This window comes from Panthera tigris, chromosome D1, assembly GCF_018350195.1.
Source record: "Panthera tigris isolate Pti1 chromosome D1, P.tigris_Pti1_mat1.1, whole genome shotgun sequence".
In the NCBI taxonomy this organism is placed as follows: Eukaryota; Metazoa; Chordata; class Mammalia; order Carnivora; family Felidae; genus Panthera; species Panthera tigris.
Window position 1 is genome coordinate 38259243 of NC_056669.1, and position 27834 is coordinate 38287076.

General features: G+C 39.4%; 1 protein-coding gene and 1 long non-coding RNA gene across 3 annotated transcripts in view; one reads left to right on the plus strand and one right to left on the minus strand.

The window, feature by feature from the left end:
- Nucleotides 1-27834, plus strand: part of SESN3 (sestrin 3) — a 73192-nt gene that overhangs the window by 33065 nt on the left and 12293 nt on the right. The window contains exons 2-8 of one of the 2 annotated variants that reach the window (XM_042959683.1): nt 10978-11043; nt 13874-14071; nt 15538-15720; nt 19583-19819; nt 20311-20485; nt 26468-26586; nt 27414-27604. In XM_042959683.1, coding sequence (XP_042815617.1) covers nt 10978-11043; nt 13874-14071; nt 15538-15720; nt 19583-19819; nt 20311-20485; nt 26468-26586; nt 27414-27604 — 1169 coding nt within the window. The remainder of the gene's footprint in view (nt 1-10977; nt 11044-13873; nt 14072-15537; nt 15721-19582; nt 19820-20310; nt 20486-26467; nt 26587-27413; nt 27605-27834) is intronic. The other variant, XM_042959684.1, reaches the window with a different exon arrangement.
- On the minus strand, nt 814-27578 carry LOC122231533. Its single transcript, XR_006208785.1, has 5 exons — nt 27515-27578; nt 20549-20727; nt 15227-15416; nt 2415-2565; nt 814-2159 (listed from the first exon to the last, which is right to left on the minus strand). It is a non-coding gene; the product is annotated as an uncharacterized LOC122231533 (long non-coding RNA).

Below are 27834 nucleotides of genomic sequence, written 5' to 3' on the forward strand. Positions count from 1 at the left end.
TGCTTGTTTTATCAATATAAAAAAATAAACAAGTGGGAAAAAGTGTCACATAAGGGAATTCAGAGGGTACGAGGAAGGTAATGGATTGATATCCAGGACTGTGTTTATTAGTTTAACTTCTTGTTTCTCAATAAGAATACAGAGAATGACCTCAAGTCCATAGGATGCTCTTGCCGTGCTGAAAGAAGAGTAAAAGGATGGAAGAGCCTGTACCAGACTCCTGTCTCCTAAGTTCAGTGCAACAAATATACGAGTAGCTATTATTTTCATGTTGCTGTGTTATGCAATACTACAGATATTGCATCAGAAATCGATCATGCTCTTTAAGGTGCTTATTTATTGTTTGAGAGGAGTAATAAGATAATGATGCACATTCATAGCTATAAGAGAAACAAAATTGTGAATCTTAAGAAGTATAGCTTTAAATTCATAGCAGAGCTTGGGAATTGGTAGGAATGGGGGGAGGGGAGCCCAAAAGAGACAGTATTGGAGCTGGATCTTAGCACCTCAAGGAATGGGGAGAATTTCAATAGACATAAAAAAGGGAAGACAGAGTCTTGGGGAAAGCTGGTTCAAATCTATCTGAATTCCACAGACTACAGAAAAGACTTGCCGTATTAGAACTACCAACTTTTATTTTTTTATTTTTTTTTTAAATGTTTTTATTTATTTTGAAAGAGACAGAGAGAGAGCAGGTGAGGACCAGAGAGAGAGACAGAGAATTCTAAGCAGGCTCCACGCTTATCGCGGAGCCTGATGCGGGGCTCGATCTCACAACTGTGAGATCGTGACCTGAGCCAAAATCAAGAGCCAGACGCTTAACTGACTGAGCCACCCAGGCGCCCCAGAACTACCAACTTTTAATTTATAGGTGACTCTAACTTGATGGATTCATGCTACTCTGTGGCATTACATGGAACGTAGAAAGGGAGGTGTGTTCTTTGCTGCTCGCCTCTCGGGTGACCTTGGACATGAACACGATTTTAGATTGGCTCCGGTCTAAAGGGTTACCTAGCTAGCAGTATGATACTACTTGTGCTGTTTAAAGACTATCCTAGCTTCCGATTTGTTTTTAATGTTTCCACCTTTGTAAATTTGTGCCACTCTGTGGCTGTACAGGGTGCTAGTGGTCCTTTCGTTTTTGCAAGTTTGCTATCCCGTAGTCAGTATGAAAATGGAAGCACTTGCCTGCACTTTGCACACGTGTTCACCGTGTGTTCTAATGAGTAAAATTTAAGAGATTTTGCACTAGCCAACATTTAGAAAGTCATTTAGAAATTTTTTCATTTAGAAATTCAGCTATTCTGCAGTGCAAATTTAACTCAGTAGCTACCCTTTGCTCTATGGATATACATGTTTAATTATTGGTGGGATGAGACGTATTCATCTTTGCATACTTAAATACACCTACCGCAACAACTATGATTACTGATTCCTGCTAGTGACAAATAATACTTCTCCATAGGCGAGTTTGTCTACCTTTAGGCCCACAGTTGGTAAAACAAATTTCCCAGATGGTTCCTACTACTTTGGCACACCAAGGTTTTTAATTTTTTTAATGAGAGTTGCTTAATCATGATGTCTCGTTATTTCTTGGAGCTCCTTTTTTGAAAAATGAAATCGATAAATACTATTATTTAAATGATGATTACATAAGACTTCCAGAAATGGACGAGACGTTTCCCTCACACTGTATACTGTATTAAGATGAAATCCTCAAAGACGAACAAGGCACTTTCTGAGCCCACCTGGACTGGGCAGCCTAGTAAGGGAATGAGGAGGTAAAGACATCACTGAAACAAATACACTTGATGAGGGCATTGCTTTTGGTGGAAGTGTTATGAGATTGCAAGTTAAAATTTTCATCAGTATGTGTTGTTAATGCTGAAGTTCACAGTCAACAAGGTCTTTGCATTGTTCTTCCGGTGATTCTACCCAGGGTTGGAGCTACTGTCGTAGGAAGGACTCGATAGGCTTTCTTTCACTAGATCAGTTCAAAGGAGTCCACTCTTGGGCCCAGGCCCTGAGAATGAGGCAGGATCCCCTACCTGTGAACGGGAATTTGAAGTGTTCTTTGGAGTGTCAGTGCATTTCTGCCACACCCTCCGATGCCTGGCTCGGCTTCTGATGCCCAGTGGTTCTTTGCACCACCCTTCACTCTAAGGAATAGGAGAGATGTTGGTGAGATTTCCCCCTGGGTATAATTGCCATTTTCTGCTTCCATATCTTTTCTCACAAAATAACCTTAGATCTCCATTATTATAATATCAGGTAGGCTAATACGTATTATAATCTAGTGTAGGAGAAGTCACAATTTTGTTAAATTGTCTTTTAGGCCATTTTGGGGTGGTGGGAACATAAGGTATATTCCAGGTCATTACAGAAATTTAAATGTGAATTTACCGTAAAATTACCTCTGTTGTAGTTCATCTTGAAGCCTGTTCTTTTCTCGTTAAGGTATGGATAGAGAGAGTTTATATCTCTGTTCCTCTCCATTTGCCCTTTTCCTCTGAAATATGTAATGTCATCAATTTTTATAAAGCCAGCTATTATTCCTGAAATTGTCTGCCAAGGAATAAAAAAATGGCATCAGCATTATTTCATAGCATAGAGCCACCTGTCCATCTCTGCCCTTTTTGCAGTGGTTTGTGCCAAAGTGAAACATCTGTAAAAACAGGAGATTCAACAACCGAAATGTACTATTCGTGTTGATAATTGCAGTTGGCTTTCTTATAGTCACACTTAAAAACTCTGTTTGGGGCATGTGTTTCATATGTCAGATGTTTTGTCACTGTCATGTGTTAAAAAAAAAAAAAAAAAAAAGAACGTTGAAGCTATAAAACTGTCTTCTCAGGATATCTTTTAAAACTGTGGGATTAGTATGCTCCGTAGAGTCAAATCTCTGTTTTGCCATCATTTTTTAAAAATTTTATTAAGTTTATTTATTTATATTGAGAGAGAGAGAGAACAAGGGAGGGCAGAGAGAGAGGGAGACAGAATCCCTAGCAGACTCTGGCTGTCAGTGTGAGCCTGATGTGGGGCTCGATCTCACAGACCGTGAGATCATGACCTGAGCCAAGATCAAGAGTCAGACGCTTAATCGACTGAACCACCCAGGTGTTCTTGCCATAATTTTTATATGTTGAAGATATAAAAAGAAAAAAAAAGCTCTTCTTGTAAGTGTCTCTATGTAAAAACTTAATTGTACATATTACTCAGTATTTTTCTGTCCTATAGAGATAAATTCATAAGCGGTTTTTACATTTTAATAAATAGAATGTTATGTGTTTTGCTTTTCCATTGTAAACTGGTGAGATGGGTAAAAATTAAATTTAATTAAAAGTATTTAGGAGCAGGAAGTGCAGAAATTAATTCCGCTGAGCAGTCAGCTTTTTAGAGCCAAGTAATTTGTTGATTACCTCTAAAAACTCATAATTTTAAGAATTCCTAACTTCCAAGTATCTTAATTTCCTATTGGGATTAATTTATATAAAGTTATCTGGTAAACTGCTTGGCTGTTGCATGTCAAAAGAAGCAACTTTCTAAATATAATTAATCTTCATCCTTTCAGTGTTTTCTAGCAGATTATTACTTAATAAGCATAATCTCTGCTGATGAATTTCAAGCACAGTTTCTTTCAGCTATAATGACATATCTGAAAAAAAGAAACTTTCCTTATGGTAAGAATGGTAGCATTCTTGACCTTAAAACCCTTGTAAAACAATCTTAAAACACATAGAACTGACAGAATATCAGTTCCTATAACTATTTTTTTTTCTTGATTGAAATTACAGAGTTTTGTGGGAAAAAAATGTAAACAAATCCTGTGACTGCTAAGACATTTGAAAACAAAGCACAATTACATTTACTGTTGTCTAAAGTTTCTTGAAATTTTCTATACTCTTTGATTTTTTAACACTAAAGTCAACATTTTAGAGACTTTCTTCTTTTTCATTAGTAATTTGAACACTGTCATCAAATTAAGACTCCAAAGAATGGGATCTTCCGGCTTTTCTGCCATTACAGTTAATTTGTTGGTTTTCCAGTTTTAATATGCAAATTAACTTTGATTTGATTTCCATAAAGTGACTGTAATACGTGATACATGTTTATTATGCTTATATTCATCCCTGAAATTTTAACCATTCTGTATTTTTGCAACATCCCAGTTGCTAAAGTCAGGACTGATTGATGTTATGGAGCAATGCTGTACCACAGACCCTTTGGCGATGATTCGAAAAGTCTAGATTGGCATTGTATACAGCATGACACTCATTAGCAACATGTGACTATTGTACACCATCAGACATGACAAGTGTAATTAAGGCACTAAATTTTTAACTTTATTTAATGTTAACTTAAATTTCAATTGCCACATTGTGACTAGTGACTACTGTAATGGACAGTGTAGCTTCAAAAACTTTAAGGGCTAATTTGGGGATTTTATTTTATTTTTTTTAATTTTTTTTTTTAATGTTTATTTTTGAGACAGAGAGAGACAGAGCATGAACGGGGGAGGGTCAGAGAGAGGGAGACACAGAATCTGAAACAGGCTCCAGGCTCTGAGCTGTCAGCACAGAGCCCGACGCGGGGCTCGAACTCACGGACTGTGAGATCATGACCTGAGCCGAAGTCAGACACTTAACCCGACTGAGCCACCCAGGCGCCCCAATTTTGGGATTTTAGATGTCTTTACATTTTTTAATTTTTCTAAACCCAACGTGGGGCTTGAACCCACAACCCCAAAGATCAAGAGTCACATGCTCCACCAACTGAGCCACACCGGCGCCCTGGGATTTTCGATGTTTGTAGGAATAAAACAAGGCCATTGTACAAGAGTTGCTAGTACAAACAAAACCATTTGTTTCTGCAGAATAAGATATTAGTTTTATACTTAGAAAGAGGAAAATATGGCACTATTCTTCTCAAAACTAATGCAGCTGCAGGTGACTTTCACTTCTAGAACAACCCTTGAATTCTTGAATTAGAGCAGCATCTGTTGAGAAAATATAGCTCTTCTAGTTTGGGTGCTTTGTTTTGTTTTACATTAGGGAAAATTGGCAGAAGAAAAATAAAACTAAGACCTTATTTTGTATTGTGCTTTGCATTTTTTTTTAAATGTTTATTTTTGAGAGAGAAGATCCCAAGCAGGCTCCATGCTGGTAGTATCAGTGTGGGGCTCGACGCCAGGCTGGACCTGGGGCTGGACGCGGGGCCCGAACTCATGAACTGTGAGATCATGACCTGACCTGAAATCAAGAGTCAGATGCTTAACCGGCTGAGCCCCCCAGGTGCTTTGCATTTTTGTGTGTGTTATGTTCTCAAAGCCTCCCAAAAAGAGGGAACAAGAAAATTATTCTTATTTGTGAGAGGAAAGTATTTCTCAACTCCTGTGGCTGGGGAGGATCTGTGGAGAGGATGACTTAAAGCTTTAGTTGGGAAAAGGCAGTTACAGGATTTGTCTAGTGTTTGAACGCAGACTCGTAGGGTGCAGAGTCCAAGATAACTCTGAATCGGAACCAGGGCTACTGGTGCGTGGCAGTGATTTTATAAGTCAGACAGGAAGGTGAGACGGGACAGTGGCTCTGGGATAGAAGGTTAGTTTTAAGCTTGGTTTTAAGGTGCAGAGAGTACAAACAGGTGATGTCACAGGCCAATCAAAGCGCCCCAAAGCCAGACTGAAGGGCAGAGAAGAGCCAGATACAAGGAGTCCATTGCATGGCTTGCTCGTTTTCATTCACATGCCCTTTTCTCTCCTCCCTCCTCTCCCCAGGACAGTGACTGTCACACCATTCAGTAAATGTGGTTTTAGGTAAGGAAGATGGAAGCCCTGGAAGAAAATACTCACTTGAGAGAACGACTGTTCATGAAACAAAGGCAGAGGGTGTCTAGGAAAAGTGTAAAAATGGCCAAAGACTAGGTAGATCAGGTGGTCCGGCGTTATGGAAGCAACCAAGGGGACACATCTGAATCATGCAAGGAGGCAAGAAAACTGGCCATTGTGTAAGGAGCATCTCAGCTGGGATCTGAAGAGCACGCTTGTGTGAAAACCACAAAAGTAGTGGTTGCCAAGGGCCGGGGGGGGGGGGGGTGGAGGGAAAAGCAGAGTTGTTGTTCAGTGGGTATAAAATTTCAGTTATGCAAGAGAAAAAGTCCTAGACATCTGTTGTATAACATTGTACTTAACAGTTAACAATACTGTACCGTACTACCTGACTTGTCCCGAGGGTAGGTCTCATGTTATGTGTTTCTTAGCATAATTTTTTGAAAGGGAGAAACAGTTTTTATTTTTCTGGAGACGATCTGTAATACGAACAGAAACGGAGATAACGATTCTTGGAACGGGCCGATTTTGTGTGTTTTTCCTGAATTGTCCTTCTCTGGATTCACTCTTAATTTGAGAGCATTTCTGCAATTACGTTAAAATGCTTGGTTATGGGATTGAGGAGGTGTGATCATCAAGCTGATAGCTCAGCAGAGAAATCATTTCTCGTGTCAAAAAGGCATTAAAAATGCCTAAGATGTGATTTTAAAAAAGTAAATGAAGAGTCTAGAGAGGTGCTGTCTGGCAGAACCTTCTGCCTTGGCACACGGGAATGTCTGCACTGTCCTTTGCAGTAGCCATGGGCGCATGTGGCTGGTGAGTGTGTGAAGTGTGACTAGTGTGACTGAGGAACTGTACTTTTAACTTTATTTAGCTTTAATTAATCTAGATGTAGTCATATGTGGCTGATGACTACCTTACAAGGCAACACAGGTCTAGGGACTTCAGAAAAGTTAATCGGGGTATGAATGAGGTAGGAAATCAGTCCTGGATGCTTGTTGTTGTTGTTATATAAAGTTTCTTTATTTCTGACACACAAAGAGGGAGAGCGTGAGCAGGGGAGGGGCAGAGTGGGGGGAGAGAATCCCAAGCAGGCTCTGCCTTGTGAGCGCAGAGCCAGTTGTGGGGCTCAGTCCTACGAACCCTGAAATCATGACCTGATTTATTAACTGAATTACATAGTGATTTTTAGAAACCAGTCATATTGGTAGTAAATCATTCTTTGTCTCCCACAGTCCCTTTGTACGCTTTTAGTTTATTTTTCCTTCCCTATATTTTCTTTGAATTTTATTTATTATTTCTAAAGGACATAAAAACCTCCACTCATCTCCCCATTGGCATTTTCCTCCTCACACCTGTGATTGGTCCTCACAGTCTCTTAACTGCTTTTTTCATTTGAAATGATTAGTCATCAAGGAAATTACTTTTCATGTAATTAGGCTGTACTATAAAGAGAATATTTGAAATTTTGTTTTCTATAACTTACAGAGGCTAGCAGAGGGACGAAAGCTGTTATTTTCTTTTAAATTATTTTTCTGGGTAAAACTAGATTGTGGTTGATGTAGACCGGAAATGCCAATATTAGAAATTCTAAATCACTCCTTTTTACATGGAGTCCTCTAGTGTATTTGACCAGTAGGCTGCGATATGCTTATCATTACTTGATAAATACAGCCTAGATGCCTTTCTGAAACTTGAGCAGGTTTAGGTGACCATTATTCAATGTATTTATTCTGATACGATTCCGAAAATTGATGGGGATTGTGTGCCAGGCTCATGAGGGCAGGGACCCTTTCTGTTTCACTTCCTCTGTATGCCCCGAGTCTGACGCAGTATCTGATTAGGTTCTCAAAAACTCGTTGAATGCCTGGCCGCCTCCTTTTGTCAGTTTGTTTTGTAACTGCGATTGAAGTAAGGGATTTGATTAGCTATTTTGTGTTTGGTAGGCTTTCTGATTGTAAGGAATAGAAAAGATTCTGGCTACCTTTCTGGAGGGAGAAAGGGGCAGGAGGAAGGGAGAAAAAGACACAGGAGAGCCCATGGTTAGACTTGACTTCCTCTAGTGACTCCATAGAAACTCTAGTGCTGTTCTCCTTGGAAGCAGGTACTATTGTTGCCTCCTCTAATGCTTCCTTCTTGTGTTCTCTGCTCTGCTTCTGAGTGCTATTTTGTTGCTCTTCTCTCTGTCACAGTGCATTCCTTTCATACAAGTCTAGCAACTCTAGATCTTAGGGGTCCAGCTGAGTACCCTCAATTCTGTTTGGGCAGAACTTTTGCATCAAGGCACCCGTAGGCTGCAGATGAACCTCTGTGTTGATTGGTCTAGTCTGCTGTGGCCAGGAGACGAGGTCACGTGAACTAGATACTGCCATCCTTGCATAAGGAACCGTTTAGAGTGGCTTCCTCAGTTTACAGGTTTCCTGAGGAGGACTTAGTGGCATCTGAAACTTAGTACACTCTTTTCCAGTAGACCTCTGTTCTCATGTTTGATTTCCCACGCAGTCTTTATAATCTTTGTCAACCGTGACATTGACATACATTGTGTTAGTTTCAGGTGTACAACATAATGATCCGATGCTCACCTACATTGCAAAAGTCGAGTTACCGTCTGTCACCATGCAGAGTTCCACATTTTTTGGTCTTGTGATGAGAACTTTTTAAGAATTACTTTCTTAGCAACTTTCAAATTTGCTATGCAATATTATTGACCGTAGTCGCCGTGCTGCACATCGATCCCTGTGACTTACTCGTTTTATAACTGGAAGTTGGTGCCTCTTTATCTTCCTCACCACTTTGCCCACCTCTCCACCCTTCTCCCCTCTGGGAGTCAGCCATCGGTTTTCTCTGTCTAGGAGTTTGGTTTGGTTTTGTGTGTTCATTTTTTTTATCATTTAGATTCCACATGTAGTGAAATCATACAGTATTTACCTTTGTCTAACTTCCGTCATTTGGCATAATGTCCTCAAGGTCTATTCGTGTTGTCACAGATGGAAAGATTCCTTTCTTTTTTTATGGCTGAAAGGTATTCCATTGTCATATACAGTATAGTACATCTTTACCCATTCATCCATTCATGAATACTTAGATTATTTCCATATCTTGATTATTGTAAATAATGCTGCAGTAAACATAGAGGTGTATTTATATCTTTCCAAATTAGTGTTTTCATTTTCTTCAGATAAGTTCCTAGCAGTAGGATGGCTAGATCATATGGTAGTTCTATTTTTAATTTTTTTTAAGTTTATTATTCATTTTTGAGAGAGAGAGAAAACGCTCATGCAGGTGGGGGAGGGGCAGAGAAAGAGGGAGCCAACGCTGAGCTCGATCCCCCGACCCTGGGATCATGACCTGAGTCAAAATCAAGAGTGGGCACCCCTCCATTCAAGTCTTTAATCCATATTGAGACAATTTTTGTGTGTGGGGTAAGCATAGTCCCTATTTTTGTGTTGCGGTTTCATAGGGCCTCTTTTTTAGAACTTCAGAATATTGCTTTTATTATAGAAAATTAAGTGGCTCTCCTCTCTCTCCTTCTGGCTAAGAAGGACTTCAAGACTTGAGAGCCTCCCTCTGACCATTTCTGTTCTTCAGCATGCCTGCAGAGAAGTTATTACCTGATTGAAATATTTCTGGCTTTGTGAATATCACACTTAAATAGGGATACCACATATATTTTTAATTAAAAATTTTTTAACAAAAATTTTCTAACTTGAAAAACTCTAACCCTCAGACACACCATTGGCGGTCTACCAGTTCCTTCTCAGTGTAGCAAGAGTTGCCCTAAGCATCACTGTGCTCTCCATTTCTTGGATTAAGTGAACCTCCACTTCTCCACGTTTCACATTTTTTCTTAAAGCTTCACAACTTTATCTTGGGCATGTTTATTCCTGCCTTATTCAGGAAAAACCCCCACAGGTCAGGTCATTGCTTTGAGGAGTCGCAAGCAATCCTCTGAATTCCACCTTTCGTTGTAGCTCAGATTGAGGTGTAACAGTCCGCTAGTATAATATCAGATACGATTTTATTAGGGAGACCGACCGTTTTCAGCCATGTCAAAAATTGGCTAAAAATCTCTGGTGCTACAGAATATGACAAAGGGAAATGAAATTTCAGAAGCCTACTGTGTATCCCGCGCTGGGATAGGAGCTTACCCCATTATCTGTTTTTGTTTTTAAGTTTTATTTTGATTCCAGTTAGTTAAATACAGTTTTCATATTAGCTTCAGGTATACACTGTAGCGATTCAGCACTTCCCTTACATCACCCGGAGCTTGTCTCAAGTGCACTCCTTAATCCCCATCACCTGTTTCACCCATCCCCCTCCCCCCTCCCCTCTGGCAACCATCAGTTTGTCCTCTGTAGTTAAGAGTGTTTCTTGTTTTGTCTCTCTCTCTATTTTTTCCCCCTTGTATGTTTGTTTTGTTTCTTAAATTCCACATAGGAGTGAAATCATATGCTATTTGTCTTTCTCTAACTGATTTATTTATGCTCTCTAGGTACATTCATGTTGTTGCAAATGGCAAGACTTCGTTCTTTTTTTTTTTAATTTTTTTTTTAATGTTTATTCATTTTTTGAAAGACAGAGAGAGACAGAGCACAAGCAGGGGTGGGGCAGAGAGAGAGGGAGACACAGAATCTGAAGCAGGCTCCAGGCTCTGAGCTGTCAGCACAGAGCCCGACACGGGGCTCAAACTCACTAACCGCGAGATCATGACCTGAGCCGAAGTCGGACACTCAACCGACTGAGCCACCCTGGTGCCCCAAGACTTCATTCTTTTTTATGGCTGAATGATATTCCATTGTGTGTATGTATACATATATATACATACACACAGTGAAATATCTCACTTCTTTTTTGTCCATCCATCAATGGATGGACACTGGGGCTGCTTCCATATCTTGGCTCTTCTAAGTAATGGTGCTATAAACATAGGGATGCGTGCATCCCTTTGAATTAGTGTTCTTATATTCTCTGGGTAAATACCCAGTAGTGCGATTGCCAGATTTTCTGGGTTCTGAGATTTAAACTTTATTTTGATTTTATATAATTCTATTTATTTATTCAATTTGGTTGAGTACCTCAGCAATAAATCTGTACCAATTTAACTTTCCTTAGAAAGTCATCATTAATACATAAAACTTTTCTTTTAAAAACAGGATAAAAGAATCAGAGTGTCTCAACCCTTGACAAGAGGACCAAGTGCCTTTATTCCAGAGAAGGAAGTAAGTTTATCTGTGTTAAAATACACTAAGTGTGACTCACAAAAAAGCAACTTCATTATATCAAAGAATATTTCCATTTTTTAAAATATTTTTTTAAGTTTATTTATTTTGGGGGGAGGGGAGGGGCAGATAGAATCCTAAGCAGGCTCCACACTGTCAGCACAGAGCCCGACATGAGGCTCGATCTCACTAACTGTGAGATCATGACCTGAGCCAAGATTAAGAGGTGGACACTCAACCGAATGAGTCACCCAGGCTCCCCTCTCCGTTTTTAATATGGAAGTAAACCTGTGTTTTGCTCTTGTTTCTTATTTATATGTCAGAGAACCACAGAGGTATTTTCTTTTGAATGTCACTTGCAAGTTTATGTGTATAAGAATCTGCCTTTTTATTTTAGAGTTAGTTGTCCTATGAGGTTAGAAAAATTAAATTTTACCCTATTTGACTTCAAATATAACTTTTCTGAACAAAGCTGCTAACAGTAATGAAGTTTTTTTTTTTAATTAAGTTTAATATTAACTTGAAGGTTTTTGGGTTTTTAAATAGCCACCATTTCATGGTGAATATAGGTTATATAAATGTTAAGAAAATAAATATTTTGAAATGAAAATATGAGTTTCCCAACTAAACCTATTAAACAAAACATGCTGTTACATCATTAGCAATTACTCTTTTGTTTTGGTTCTAAGTCTCCGGGCGGAATGTCAACATAATCTGTATAATCTGTACCTTTGGTGAAGGTGGGGAGTCAAGATGGTAAATGCAAGAAAGAGAGGTTGTAAAACATAATGCAAAGGAAATTATAACCAATAGAAGATTTGTGCCTGTTTTGTGGATATACATCTCCATGAAAGATCATCGCAATGTGCAGGACTTCCTAGATTCCTAGGTGCCTCGCAGATAGAAACTTGAGCTAAGAAAAGTTTAAGAACCACTGATTGAGGAGTTTTTCTCTGCTTGAAGGAGTTATTAACTTACTGAATATGATTGTATATGCTGATTGACTATTTACTGCAAAGACATTCATCTTAGAGCATCGGCGTTATTCCTATACTGTTCTTAAAGTAGTCAAAAAAGATTGTTTACAGAGCAGCTCTTATCTGCGGGGCATTTTCTGAACAGAAGGGAAGAATAGAATTTGAAGAATGTCTACCAGGTCATGGCCAGTGTCAGTTTTTCTGCATCTTCATTTTGCTTTTTTAGTGACCTTACCGTTTGAATGGAAAGGTTAAAGGAAAGTGAACAGTAATGTTTGGAGAACTCGGCATCTCTAGCTGATCTTGGTAGTGACCAGTCATTAGAAAGACAGCTGTGCCGATGCCCATTTTCCTCAGACAGGGTAGGGGCGGCTCTTGGCGGAGTGATTGCCTCATATACATAAAGACTTCCAGAAACAGCTGTGTTCACGCTGTGTATCTGAAGGTCATCTGGTTTGCAGAAGCCACCACTGTTTTCGGGACCTCTTGCATCTATTAATGTCTTCCGCGTCAGTTAAACAAAAGAAACTGCTGGGGAAAACAAAACCAAACCAACAAATCTCTTTTTAATGACACGTGGTTGACCCAGATCTTACTGCTGTTCACATCACTTGGTCCCTGTAGTTGACAAAATGTGGGGAAATGGGCAAATGAAAGTGTATGTGGCTTTTTAACTAGCTGAACTGAAATTGCTCTTTTACACCAGTGTAATTAACATTTCCTCACAGTTCACACTTTTCAAACATTGTATTTCCTTTGGGATTACATTTTCCTCAGTCAATAGTGCCTTTGTGTAATTTGTACTTATTTTTTCAGAAGAGACTGTGAAGCCAGCCCTAAAGAGTAAACAGAGTTTCTGATAGCAGTACGGGTCTTTAGAAAGACCATTAGCCTGGACTTCAGAAAATCTGGATTCTAGACCAGGCTGTGCTGTTAACTCGATGCAAGAGCTCGAATTTCATTCTGAATCTAAAGTGGGGAAAATATTCTTAAGTCTGGAATTCTAATTCTAAAGTATCAGTAAGTAATGAACCAATCATAGAAATATTCATCTCCTGTCCATTAATTCCCACAGAGCCAGCTCTCTTCTACAAGGTGCTGATAAGCTCTTAGCACCTTCAGAGTCAATTCTTGGGGTGATGCCCAAGCTGTCATTGTGTATAAAGCTATATGGACTCATGTATTCTTGAGACAGCTCTTTTGATTCCCTGGGATGGAGGACGTCCATTTTAATAACTGACCTTGTTTGTAGTCATTAATACAATAGGCTGAAAATAGGAATGACCGTATTCTAGTGTCCTTACTAGTTTTTCCAATGAACACTTTCTACAAATTATCATATTTTCCTTTGTCCCTAAAAGAACTTCAGAAAGCTTTTTATTTTATGTTGAACGAAAACAAGCAAAAGATCAGACCGAAAATATTTGCCTTAAGATTATGTGATTAAGTATCTTCGTGGGCCGTTGCGATAAAATTGTAAATACATGAATCAAACGCCACTGCTTTCGCCTCACCACGAAGTGGTGTAATAACGGCCAGGCAAGTGGGCCCTGAAAATTTTGCCTTATGTGCCTGGTGCAGCAGATGGAAGCTTCTTTTCTCCAGACTCGTAGCTGTGTGTATAGTGTTTGATAACTCGACATTTGTTGTCTAATAAATGACGGTCCCAGAGCCAAGAAAGAGTGGTGCTTTCTTTTTTTTTTTTTTTTTTTTATTTCTGTTTCTAGCCTGAGCAACTGCGTAATTTCAGTGTCTGTTCCTTTGAAAAGAACATTCATTTGCTCCGATGGTGGCATAATTTCGGTCAACGAAAGATACGTTAGTTCTCGGTAATCATTTTGTGCGTTTCTTAGGTTGTCCAAGCAAACACAGTGGATGAACGTACTAACTTTCTCGTGGAAGAATACTCTACATCCGGTCGCCTGGACAACATCACACAGGTCATGAGTTTGCACGCTCAGTACCTGGAGTCTTTCCTGCGGAGCCAGTTCTACATGCTGCGCATGGACGGCCCCCTTCCTCTGCCGCACCGGCACTACATCGCAATAATGGTGCGCTGGGTTCCCCGGCTCCTAATTCGCGGGACGTCGTCCTCGCGCGCTCCTTCTCCGCCCTTCTAGTGTGTGTGTGTGTGTGTGTGTGTGTGTGTGTGTTCGTGTGTGTAGAGCTGCGTATCATTTTGTAGAACTAAGAATTGAAGAAGCCCGTGGCTTTTCGGACACCGTCTCTTGGATACATTTTGACTGCTTTCAAATTCCTTAAGGCACTGAATATTTCTCACTTAAGTGTGTCAGTCTCTTCTCTTGTTAATGATGCGTCTAGGGTCCAAAGCGATAGCCCTAATATCCCACAAGTTTGGGGTTTGCTACTGACACCTTGTTTTTATTACGAATATGAAACAGGTTGGTTGTGACCTCTTGTTTAGCCGTTTAATACGTGAAGTGCATCACTAATTGGGCCAAAGAAAAGTATCAGCACCAGTGGAGACTCTGGATGAGCGAATTCTTAAATGGATGATAACACTGCCAAGTATCGTACTTGGTACAAACTAGTTAATGTTTCGCTGGGGGTGGGGAGAGAATTATAAATCGGGATGGTAGGCAGCAGGAGCGAGAAGGATAGAAAGAAACAGTGCTACAGTTGGACTGTTAGTGGAGAAAAAGAGGAGGGACATGGCCCAAGTGCCATGTGTTGAGAGTGTAGGAGAACAGCTGGGGAGTTAGCAGGCTAGTTTAACGTGATGATCCTGTTTATGCACTCCCTGCGGTTTTAAACAAGAGAAGGGCAGCGTTCTGTGTTCTGTCGACTGATGAACACGCCCGAGACTGTAATTCCGGCTTACAGTGTTGACGACAGGCCGAAGGCAGACTTAGAATGATCACAAACTAAGAGAGAAACAAGATACAGAAAACAGAACGAGCAAACACTGCTATTTCGCTGAGAGGCAGTTCCTGGGGAAGAGAGCTGTGAAAAGTCTGCTTTGCATGGATTTCCCAGATTGGCGGTTTTGACTGCATAGGAAGGAACAGTGTCCGCCGGCTTCAGTTTTATCTCAGTAGGGCTGATGTGCACAGATAATTCTGAAATCACAGTTATCTTGCCGGGGTAAGAGAGACGGCCAAATTAGCCTGCCTTCTTGAGTGGGGAGAATACAAGTTAGTGAGCTTTTACTGTGTCTCAGGTAGAATATAGTTTATATCACTTACCATAATGAAACAGACATGTATTTTCTTGACACAGCTAGAAAGTGGATTCTAGGTTGATCTGTGCCAGCTTCTGGATGAGGAAGGAATTGCCTTCATGTGACAAGTGTTTGCTTGTACAGATATCAGCCACGTGTATTGAGTCAGGAATCTATGGCAGTATTGTGATAGAAGTTTTAGAAGGAAGAGGAATCTGTAAGAAAAGAATTACTGGTGTTAAAATTATTAAATGCCAAATAAATGATTTGTTTAGAAATAGTAGACTAAGACTTTTACCATGATGGTTCTGTCAACTAACTCTTTTTGTGTTTTAGGCTGCAGCTAGACATCAGTGTTCTTACTTAATAAACATGCACGTGGATGAATTTTTAAAGACAGGAGGGATTGCTGAGTGGTTGAATGGCTTGGAATACGTACCACAAAGACTGAAGAATCTTAATGAAATAAATAAGCTGCTAGCACACCGACCCTGGCTCATCACGAAAGAGCACATTCAGGTACCAAGTGCTGGGTTGTAAGAAGGTTTACTAATGATTCTAACTAAGAGCTTTTTTGTTTTGGGTTTTTTTGTTTGGTTGGTTTTTTTGTTTTTGTTTTTGCTTAAGACTTAGTTTTAAATACTTGCATATTAGAAAGTTAAACATAGTATATCAGTATGTAGAAGAGATAAATGTAGAAAGTCTGTAATTTAGATGCAGATGAATATGCCTCCTTAGGTAATCAATAATTAGCTCTATGGGTACTTTAGTGAGTGGCCAAGAGAAAAGTTGATTTCTGTTTTCAGGCAGGAGGTGGAACAAAGAAAATAAACTGGCAGTTTAGGATACCCGGGTTCTCACATGTTTGTGACCTTTAGTGAATTCACTTCTGCAGGCCTCAGTTCCCCCGTCTGTAAAATGAGGGGCCTGGATTAAATGAGTTCTAAACCCTTTTCTGGCCCTTAACATTTCATAATTTTAAGATTTGCAAGATACAGTTTTGCAAATACAAAGTGATTTGCCAAGTGGTGTGAACACTGAAATGCTCCCTGGACCTGCCAGCTTAGACGAGAAACAGAGTTGCAATTGACTGGAGCACTTGGTAGCAGAAAGGAGCTTCAGTGAGGCCATTATGCAATATCCCGGCACTGTGCTTGGCATTTGGTAACTATTCAGTACCTAGCAGCTGTCATTGAAATTACTATCAGAGAAGTCTTAGGTATTTAAAATCTCTGCCTCTAATGTATATAAATGTTCTTGGTTTTTTTGATACTCTTATTAGACTACATTTTTGTTAATTATTTCCCCAGTTAAACCAGGCCGAGCTTTGGTTATTCTTTATACTCGTAGCTTTTGAACATCTGTCTGGGAACACGTGAAAACATAATGCTGTCCTGAAGTTTATGTTCTGATTTGATAATGTGTAACTTAGATAGAAGAAGTAATCATTATTTTTATGTCATATGTTAATAACTTGGTGCCCTGTGGTTTGGTGGGTCTAAAAGGGGAGACCCTGCCCTTACCCATGCTTGGAATCTAGGGGAAGAAAGAAAGAGAGGTAATGACGATGATCACCGCACCGTAGTGTATGAAGGTATGAATAAAAAGAATGGGACCAGGAAGCTGCATGAAAGAGGTAACATTTGAGACAGGTCTTGAAGAGTAAGTGGGAATTTTCAGGTAGCAGAAGGTATTCCAGACAGACAATGGAAACATTTTATGTTGGGAAAGTAGCCAATAGCTTTGGGTGACTGAATCAAGGGCAGGTTATGTGAGGTGGGGGTAAGAGATGGGAAGAATTGAGAGCATGTTGTTATGACACGGCAGATACTGTACTAAAGAATTTATGTCCTATCCTTAGAAAGCTGTGTTCTCCAGAGTCATGTTATGTCACCTCAGGGGTACACAAGGCAGTTCTTCAAAATGTTAGCAAATCGTGTATATGCATGCATGTGTGCACATGTATTCTCTCCTTAATCAGTTCCTCTACTTGTATATTTTACAATATTAGTAGTACAGTATATTTTTATAACTAACTATATAAAATGTACTTTATGAGTATTTTTTTTTAGTATGTCTTGATTTATACGTAAATGTACGTGCTCTCGGGGGTTGGGCCCCTCCAACTGGCACTGTCAGAAGTATATGTGATCAGAAGATGTCGATCCTAGGGAATCCCTAGGATAAAGAATGAAGAACCATTAAAGGTTCTTGAGCTGAGTTGTAATATGAGTGTATGTGGTGGTGCAGAAGACAAATCACAAATGGTACAGGCTAGACACAGGGGAGCCAGTCATAAAGCCATTGCCGCAGTCCACTTGAGAGATGACTTTTTTTAAGCCCTGGAGAGATAAAGAGGAGCGATCAGACTGTATGTAAGCAGTCTGCATGAGAAAAAGCAGGGCTTGCTGACTCATAGAATGTGAGGGTGGAGGGGCTGGGTGAGAGAGAGGAATCAGTAAGGTTTCTACCTTCCTGACCGGGAAAGAGGCAGTGCCATGAGCGGGACGGCATACACGCAGCCCTGAGAATGGAAGATTGTGACATCTGTTTAGTGATGTCCAGTTACCGGAGGAAACACAGGTCTGTGACTCAAGATAAAGGATAGATTAGAAATAAAATCAGACAGTTATTTACAGATAAGTGAAGATCAAGTTGAACGAATGGCCGATCCTTCCAGGGAGATATTGCACAAGGAAAGGAGATCATGGGTAGAAGAGAGCATTTCAGAGGCAAGCAGAAGAAGGGGGCTGGGAGGGAGATGGGGAGACATGCATCGCAGGGTAGACAGGGTGCAAAACAAATTAGTGGGAGTGCTGAAGGCAAGGGAGGTTAATTTCAAGGGAGGAAGTAAGGAAAACATAAATTCTACAGAGATCAAATAGGATACGTGCTAAAAAAGAAATAGATCTGCCCTGTTGGAGGTCATATGTGCCCTTAGTGAAAGTAGCTTCTGGAGCTTGCTTCAAAAAGCAGGTTCTAATGAACTAAAGATACAGAAATGAATGTGAGATGCGAATTTCGAGGTGATGAGTGTTGGCTGTCTGTCCTCTCAGGTTTAATACTCTTGGAGAAGACTGGCAAAGGCATTGTAAATTCTACCAATCCTTTTGGAAGTCTCTTTGGCAGCATTAGCAAAAGTCTTCACATCATAATTGCCCTAAAAGTCCCATTAGGAGTTGTTTCTAGAATATGAACACAGCTGTAGCATGAAGATGCTATTTATAATAACAGGTACACAAAAAAATAGAAGCAATTTGAGGATCTGACAGGGTATTCGAAGATGGAGAAGTAGTTCCATATTTCCACTGCCATGCGATAGATGGCCCACGCTTAACGTAAGACCGTGGAGCCTCGTGAAAATTGAACATGTCAAAATGTGAGGCCCCCCAAAATAGAGGTATCCTCTGATGACGTAATTATGCTTATAAAAATAAAATAAAATACATAAAAACTATATTAGGATGGTAAATTGTGATTAATTTTTCCTTTTTCCTGAGCCTTTGGTAATATATTAAATTTCATGTGTGTGAGTGTGTGTGTGTCTGAGTGTGCGTGTTTGTGTGTGTGTGTGGTTAATGGAGAGTAAAGCAAAAGAGGTTTTGGTGGGGGGTTGGCTGTGAAGTGAGCAAAATTAAATAAAAGTTTAGGTTCGTGGGGAGCAGCAGGACACAGACATGTACCCCAAGCAAGAGAGCAAGAACACTGATGGGAAAGAATCCCCAGTGGATTGCCAGATGGAATTGGCTCTCGGAGAAAATGGGGATGGAAGCAGCACTGTTTTCAATGGCTTCACTTGTGATTCCATCATTCAGCTGGAGGATGAAGTAAAATAGCATACGAAACAGTGCTCTGAAACTTTTGAAGTTCTTGTTCAAAGGTGAGGTATGGTTTCTATCATCTGCCGTAGGCTCTTTCTCCATCAGGAAAGATATCTAAAAGACGACTAACAAAGTTGCCTTACTGAATTGGGTTTTTTTGTGTCACTTTTCAGGTAAAAGTCTTTACCTAAAAACCTTAAAATGAATGGTTTTGCAAGATCATCCCTAAAGTCCCTTCTAGCTTCCGTGTTCTTTGATTCTCTGAAATATCTTATGAAAACCACATAACATGTAAAAGTGCTTTGGAAGCAGAAGTTCCATTGAGCGTGTAAGGGATTTAGAAGAATCTGCCACAGAATTATATTGTTAGGTTTCACAGTTTAATGCAATATTGTTTGGCCAAAGCCATATCTTTGTTATGTGAAACATTTTCAAAAGGGAGTTTTATGTTTGATTACTATAAATGGACATAAAACTGGCGGAGTTTTCATGCTTTCCAAAATTGCTTTGTAGCATTCTGTGATTTTCATTTTTACTCTGATTTGCTTTTCTTGTTTCAGAAACTTGTCAAAACTGGAGAAAATAATTGGTCTCTGCCCGAACTGGTACATGCTGTGGTCCTACTGGCACATTATCATGCTTTGGCAAGCTTTGTTTTTGGTAGTGGCATCAATCCAGAGAGAGATCCAGAAATCTCCAACGGATTCAGGCTAATATCAGTCAACAATTTCTGTGTTTGCGATCTCGCTAATGACAACAGCATAGAGAATGCATCCCTCACAGGCAGCAACTTCGGGGTCAGTTTTCTGAACTTTGTTTTTCTTTACTATTTTGCCTTTAAATTCCCCAATGTTAAAAATATCTAAAAAGAAATCATTGTCGGACTCTACAGGATATCATATACTTGAAATATTTTTGTACAGTTTTTCTTACTGTAAAAATGCAACCTGTACACGAAGTTCTGAATTGTCTTAAGAGGCTTTTAAAGCAAATAGATATTATTACAAATCATAAGGCTGCCTCATTTTTTAAAATAAACTGTAATATATACCAAATGCTAGAATTCTAGGTTAAATATATCTATACTTGTCAATTTTCTGTGTTTGCAACTGAAGCAGAAACATCATACTTCTGAAAATGTCTGAAATCTGTCATTTGATTCCCTTTGGAGTTAAAACCCGCCTAAACTGTGCCCGTGCCACTGTACATAATAAGGTGACATTGGGAGACAGAGACATGTACTAGAATAATTCTTAATAACACCCAACATGATCTTTCCTGGCTCCAGATTGTAGATTCTCTAAGCGAGCTAGAGGCCTTAATGGAAAGAATGAAAAGGCTTCACGAAGAAAGGGAAGATGAAGAGGCATCTCAGGAAGAAATGACCACTCGCTTTGAGAAGGAGAAGAAAGAAAGTCTTTTTGTGGTCTCTGGAGATACTTTTCATTCATTTCCTCATTCAGGTGTGCTTCTGCCTAAGCCCCCACTGTCTTTGCCCTTGACTTGCTGTATCCCTGACAGACCACCTTCGGTATTTTTCGTATAGACATGTAGAAGCGACTCTGCGACCACCATGTTCCTCTTATGTAGGCCTCCTCCTCCACCTTGCCCGAATGCTGGTGCTCTCCCGTTAGGTTCATGCATCTTTCAATGCACCCCAGGTCCAGCTGACAGGAACTTCCAGCTTCGCAGGACGCGCTCTGTCCTGCAGAAAATGTTATTCAAAGCAGAACAGTTGCTTAGAAAGTTAAGAGATACCGGATTCATTCTACTTTTGTGATGTTTTCAAGTGATAAGTGAAATCCTGTTTCAATAGATAACATTCTTATAATACATCTCTGCCTTTTTTGTGTGCGCGTGGGGAGCGTGTGGGAGGATTGTTCTCGCACTGTTACTTTTCCACATTAGTTCTAAAATTACATTGTACTTGCGTTTGCAAGATTTCTTTGGAGAAATCTTCAGAATTTAATAAAAATGTATTATTTAGGTCATTTTCTTGTATGGAATTTGGAGGAATTCATTCTCTTTTAAAAGGAGGAATTCATTCTGTATTAAAAGCTAGGCTTCTTGGCTCTAGTCTTAAAAATGTACTTTTTTTTCTAATACTCTCAGAGACATTGAATTAGGAGACTTTTCAGTTATGACTAAAAAAGATGTTGAATACCACATAGTAAATGTTGTTAAAATAGCATTGACTCGGTAGAAAGCCGAAACCCTTCAAAGTCATCAATCTACATCACATTTTAAAAATAGAGTTCCATTGATTTAAAAAATTTTTAGTCTTAAGCCCAGTCTCATAAATTCCAAGGGTAACTGATTTGGCCACAACTTGTTTGTTAAACATAACTTGCTTGTTAAACATAGCACTGACCAGTAGTTCTCAGAAGTTTTGCCAAAAAGAACAAAAACCCCTTTTATCATCTCCCCTGACGATCTTTTTTATGATAGATTTTTATCCACCAAATTGAGTATATTAAGTTCTAGTTTCTCAGAGCTTCTAAGCGGCAGGAAATCCCAAGTAAAGAAACATGGTGTTTTAGGTATTAGCTTAATATCCATTCTACAAACATGCCTTGAGTTCCCTAGATGGTCTTGGCACTGTAATGGGAGCTAAGGCTTTCAGGCTAAATAGGACCCAACTCCTACCCTTTGGGAGCTCTCAGTGCTGATGGGAGAGAAACAATTTCAATTATGTAGCAGAATGTGAACAGTATAGGAGCTTAGAAGAGGGCCCTGAATCCACTGTTGGTGGGAGAGGAACCTGCACAGAAGGGGCCCTACAAGACTTCCTCCAGCCATTTGGTTCTAAGAGACTTGAGTGCAAGGGGGTTGGTGGCAAACAGTCAAGTGAGCCAAGGCATGATGGTAAGGAAACAGGATGCTGGGCACAGGAACAAGTGGTTCCGTGTTGTTAGGGCAGAGGTGATGATGTAGGTAATGTCATCACATAAGCCGGTTAGGTAAACAGAGGCCTTATCGTGATGACCTTTCTAACCTTCAGGAGCATGCAGTCTGCCATATTTGGGACATTTTGAGCTAAGAGGTCTGGAGATGTCTAGTACACTGCTTCTCAGACTTTCACTGCATGTGAGTCCCTGGGGGAATCTTGTTGAAATGCCGATTTTGATTCAGTCAGTCTGGGCTAGGACCTGAGAGGCCACATTTCTAAAATTCCCCCCAAGTCCTGTCAGTGCTGCCAGTCTGCAAACCACACCTGAGTAGGAAGGAAGGGGCTGGCAGATAGTCTGAGGGTCAGGAAAGGGTTTGATTTGTGTGTTTGTTTTTTTAATTTTTTAAGTTTATTTATCTTGATAGAGCGTGTGCGTGCACACAAGTGGGGGAGAGATAGAGAATCCCAAGCAGGCTCCCACTGTCAGCACAGAGCCTGAGGCAGAGCTTGAACCCACAAACCATGAGATCATGACCTGAGCAGAAATCAAGTGTCAGATGCTTAACCGACTGAGCCACCCAGGTGCCCCCAGGAGAGGGTTTTAAACTCAGGATGAAATTTTGGAAGTTATAGGCATGTAATTGGGAGTTAAAATCAAAAGAGTTATTTATAAAAACCATCCAGAGAGAATACATGGGACAAAGGAAAATTATAAACTTAGGGTGAACCTTCTGGGTAAACCAATATTTTAAAATGTGAACATTTTTATTAAGGTTAGTAATATCTATTTGCTTTCAGACATTAACTTTTTTTATTTTTTTATTTATTTATTTATTTTTTTTTTTAGACATTAACTTTTTTTAAAAATTTTTTAACGTTTATTTATTATTGAGAGACAGGGAGATACAGAGCGTGAGTAGGGGAGGGGTAGAGAGAGGGGAGACACAGAATCTGAAGTAGGCTCCAGGCTCTGAGCTGTCAGCACAGAGCCCGATGCAGGGCTCGAACTCAAGAACTGTGAGATCATGACCTGAGCTGAAGTCGGTTGCCTAACCAACTGAGCCACCCATGGACCCCCAGACATTAACTTTTAAGAGCTTCTCTAACATCACTAGAGCTTGAAGGATAGAAATATTTTATTTCTTTTAGTCGGTTTTGTTTTTAATATTGAAAATACATTCTGGACCCCAGCCTCTGCCTTCTTGGACCCTTGAGCAGGGACTTCTGCCTTCTACAGTGAATTTTTACTAGCAAGTTTTAAATCCTAGCCAGAAATTATGTTCTAGTTTTGACAAGAGAGGCTGTATCATTTGTAAATCATTCAGGGAAAGAAATCATTTTGTTGTTTACTCTTAACCATTCCCAATACTACATTTGCTAGTCCCACAAAGGTAACAGCAAAAGGACTCTGTACGATGGCTTATGGAGTCATTTTTATAATCTTAACCATGTTTTAAAATGAAAATAGAAATTTATATTTTTTCTGTAATGAATTTCTTGGTTTGACCAGTGTGGTAAAGCATTCCAGATTCCATGTGGAGATTCTAAGAATAGCTTTTCAAGCCTTTTGAAGAAAATGTTTAAAATGTTCTACAGAGGTAGTATTCTATAGCTTGGTAACCGAGTTAACTAGCTTTTATTCTTTTTTTGTTGCTCAAGTTAGAAAGCCATCCCATTACTGTAATAGAGTGTTTTCTGTGTTCTGTTAGGGGCAGATGAATCCAGCCTGTGTGCAACATACTATTTCCTTTGAGTCTAGACTGAAATATTTGTTTTAGATAGAGTTAAAATTGGAGTTTTAGATTTGTTGATCAGAGTACTAATTTTAACTTCTCGAAATAAATTTAGAGAAAAAGCATTTGTAGTTTGAGAGAGCTTTGTACATTTCTTTCCGTGGATGAAATCGGCAAACAGGTTTTGATTGACTCTTAATTTTATTTATTTTTTTAAATTTTTTATTGTTTTAAGTTTATTTATTTTGAGAGTGAGAGTGAGAGAGAAAGAGAGAGAGCAAGTAGGGGAAGGGCAGAGAAGGAGAGACGCAGAGCCTGATGCAGGGCTTGAGCCCACGAACCGTGAGATCATGACCTGAGCTGAAGTCAAGAGTCAGATGCTTAACTGACTGAGCCACGCTGGCACCCTAACTCCTAATTTTAAAATGAATAAAGGGATATTATTCGTAGGATAAATTCTATCTTATTTGTTTAGTTACTCATTGTTTATTTAAAAACGTTGAAAGGCATACGACAACTTTGAAAATGCGTATGAGCAAAACAAAAACTAGCATCACCATCAAATGAACCAGTCGTGTAATGGTCAACTCTCGTATCGGTATTTGCCAAATGAAACCCAACTGGTTGTGCAGTGTGGGTGGAAGGATCACGTCAGGAGAGAAACTGTTTCACACACTTTAGTTATCACTCACTGTTCTTGGTTTGATTTTACTTCACAACCTACAAAACTTCTCGTTTTCCTAGCACTGCAGTGATCGCTGCAAATTTTTAATTTTTTCCCTCGTTTCTATTGATTAGTCTGTGATGGACTGACTTAAGGAAAGCCTAACGTCAATCGTAAATGTTAAGAGATAAAGGATCGAAAATGCCATTTTCAAAGTGTTTCCATTTACCCGAAGAGAGTTGTGCAACAGGGGGAGACAGCGCAGTGGTTGTGGGTTGGGCGAGGGATAAGTCTGAGATTTTGTTTTAGAAAACGGAAAGTCACTTGAAAGCTTCAGATCAGATTACGTAGTCCGGTGTTTCCAAGTTTTCCACATCCTCCTAAATGAATCCGCATGGTATTTCTTACTGACAGTGGTGTAACTGACACTTAGTTTACTTTTTTCTTAAGGAGGTACTTCTTTTTACATTAATGAAACAAACAAACAAAAAATAGATACTAAGTACATAGCATAGTACCTTGTATATAGTAAGTCCTCAACAAATGCCAGTCTCTTCTCATTTGGTATAATAAAGAAGTTAGGTAAGAATTTTAATATTTCCAAAGTTGGGTAGCCTGGATGCTTGATCTCCCCTGACATTATCAAGCACCCATTAGGCCATGGCAGTGACCTAAGGAAAGGTTAAACCTTGTAAGGAAAGAATAATTATTGCTAGGATTTTCACAAAAGAACAGAGATTAAAGATAATGAAGGCAGTACTAATTGACCACATCTTCTGGATGCATTACTATAATTGTACTTGTTTATTTAAGCTTCTCAAGACTGGTTAAGAATTCGTTTTTTTATGCCATCAAATTGTTTTAGGAGCTATTTAATATTTGTTTATTAATTACTTATTAAGTATTAGACTTATTTGATACTGATTAAAATAACTTAATAAGAAAACATTGGTCTTTGCATGGAAGGAGTATTTTTTCTCTTATTTTGAAAAGAGCATGTTCACTTTCTAGAGTAGAAGGTAGTAAATAAAGGTAGCTCATTCCCTTTCAGTGGTTGAAATCGGAAAAAAGTATGAAGACAGACTAACCTAAAAAAAAAGTGAGTTAGAAGAGAGTTGTTTTTACACCAAATTAACATGCACTGAGCATTTAAAATTTTTCAGTGGTGGGCTCCTGGGTAGCACTCAGTTGGTTGGACATCTAACTCTTGACTTCGGCTCAGGTCATGATCTCCTGGTTTGTGAGTTCGAGCCCCACATCAGGCTCCATGCTCATGGTGTGGAGCTTGCTTGGGATTCTCTCTTGCTTCTCTCTCTCTCTCTCTCTCTCTCTGTCTCAAAATAAATAAACTTTAAAAAATGAAATAAAATTTTTCAGTGGTAAATTTTTACTCTTCTCAAATATGCAGAAGCCAGCTGTCTTAAAGGTTCTTGTAGTCTATCTTCCTGAATGCCACGTTTATAGTATTTTAATCACAATCTCATCAACACATTGTTTACTTCCTATGTTGCATGCAAGCTTTTTTTATCTCCACATGCACAGGAAAGCACACATAGGTTAGGTGTAAAACTCAGTGAATTTTCCCAAACTGAATCTTCCTATTTTAGCACCCAAGCCAACTAAGAATTAGAACAGTGGTACCCAAAAAGGCCACTTTCCTCCCTGCTGAGTTCCCTTCCCAGGCCCTCTCCGTAAATGCCGGCTGGTGAGCTAATCATGAACTACACTACACTCATTTTTTACCACGAACACATCCAGATGAAACACCATCAAATTTTAACAAAATCTACCTTAACTTTAAGCTCCACTGAAGTGGTCTTTTCCCTTCGCCTCCTCTCTTTCCCTCTTCATCCCGCGTTGAGTTCAAATAACGTTTAAGCTTTATACTCCATTTAGATGCGCGAGTAAACCTAGTGTATTGATCCTTTGCCACTACTGCTTAGATATTTCAGTGTAGTCATTTTCTCGCCCAGACAACTACACTTACATGCTGATTGCCTCTGTTTTGGTAATGAAATTGTATTCAAACCTTAAGCCGTAAAGTCAATATTGTCACTTCGGAAATCCATGGAAAAGCTAAAAAGTGGAGGGAAATGGAACAGTTGCATTGATCTGTATTCAGTTTCCTTTATACTAGAATGTTCATTGTTGCCCTTAGATTTTGAAGATGACATGATTATAACATCTGATGTCTCCCGATACATTGAAGACCCTGGTTTTGGGTATGAGGATTTTGCCAGACGAGGAGAAGAGCATTTGCCAACATTCCGAGCTCAGGTAGAAGATGCCTTTTGTTCAGAGGAACTAGAGAATAAATACTGTCCTCTAACTGTGAAACGTTGAAATGTAAATCCATTGACTTCTAAAGAAATTAATGGTCATTTTGATAGAGTCTGTAAATCCTTTTACGTAACCTTGTTTTTAGCCTAGTCTAATTTAATCTCCCAGTAGACAGCTTATTATTTTATTATTTCTATGTTTCCCCCTCTAAGAAAGGAAAAGGAATCTGTCTTGTTCAGTTACTTGCATTATTACATGGTAATTGTATAATGTTCATACCATTTTTTTTTTTTTCTTGGAGAGGAGCAGGGAGGAAATCAAGCGATTAAAGTTCCATTTATAATAAAATGGCATTTGGTAATAAGATCACCCACCGGTAGCTCTGGGCTCAAGCACCACCCTACTCCCACCCCTACAAAACAGAGCCACCATAGCGATATGGCTCCTAACAAGAGTGTAAGTTTGAATTAAGACAGACTCCTTGGCACTTGTCCACGTGATCTGCTGATTGTGTCACTGAGCAGCTTTGGTCACGTAGGAATATTCCAGCATTCTGGAAGGTGTTCTTCCAGATAAGGGTGTCGTTTGCATCCTACCTGACTACAGGAGGTGGCCAGAGTTCATCCCAACATGTCAAACCGTGGTCCCCACTGAGGAGGCACTCTCATCTACAGACCGATGTGAAAGGTTCTTCGTAAAGCTTTCAACTTAGAATTAGAGTTGAAATACGTTCACGTACTTGCTTCAGTAATTATATTTAATAAAAATACACAGTGTAAATGGAGAGTGACCATTTTGCAACTGGATACAACTTCTCCTTTTAGGACTATACCTGGGAAAATCATGGGTTCTCCCTGGTGAACAGACTTTATTCTGACATTGGACACCTTCTTGATGAGAAGTTTCGCATGGTCTACAATCTCACCTATAACACTATGGCCACCCACGAGGATGTTGACACCACCATGCTGCGCAGAGCTTTATTCAACTATGTTCACTGTATGTTTGGAATCAGGTATGTTCGTTGTCAAGACAGTTTGGAACATTTCTAAATGAAAATTCTGGCCTGAGCCTTGCTTCTGTCTTCTTCAACGCTATATAGTCCTAGGGAGAGAATATTACCTGTGGGCTTCTGATTTTTAAAAATTCCTTCCATTTTAGAGAAGAACATTTTTCTTTGTTTAACTGTGGGGAATCTTAGCATGTACCTGTAAATACAATAATAAGAGTTTATTGAGGAGGGAA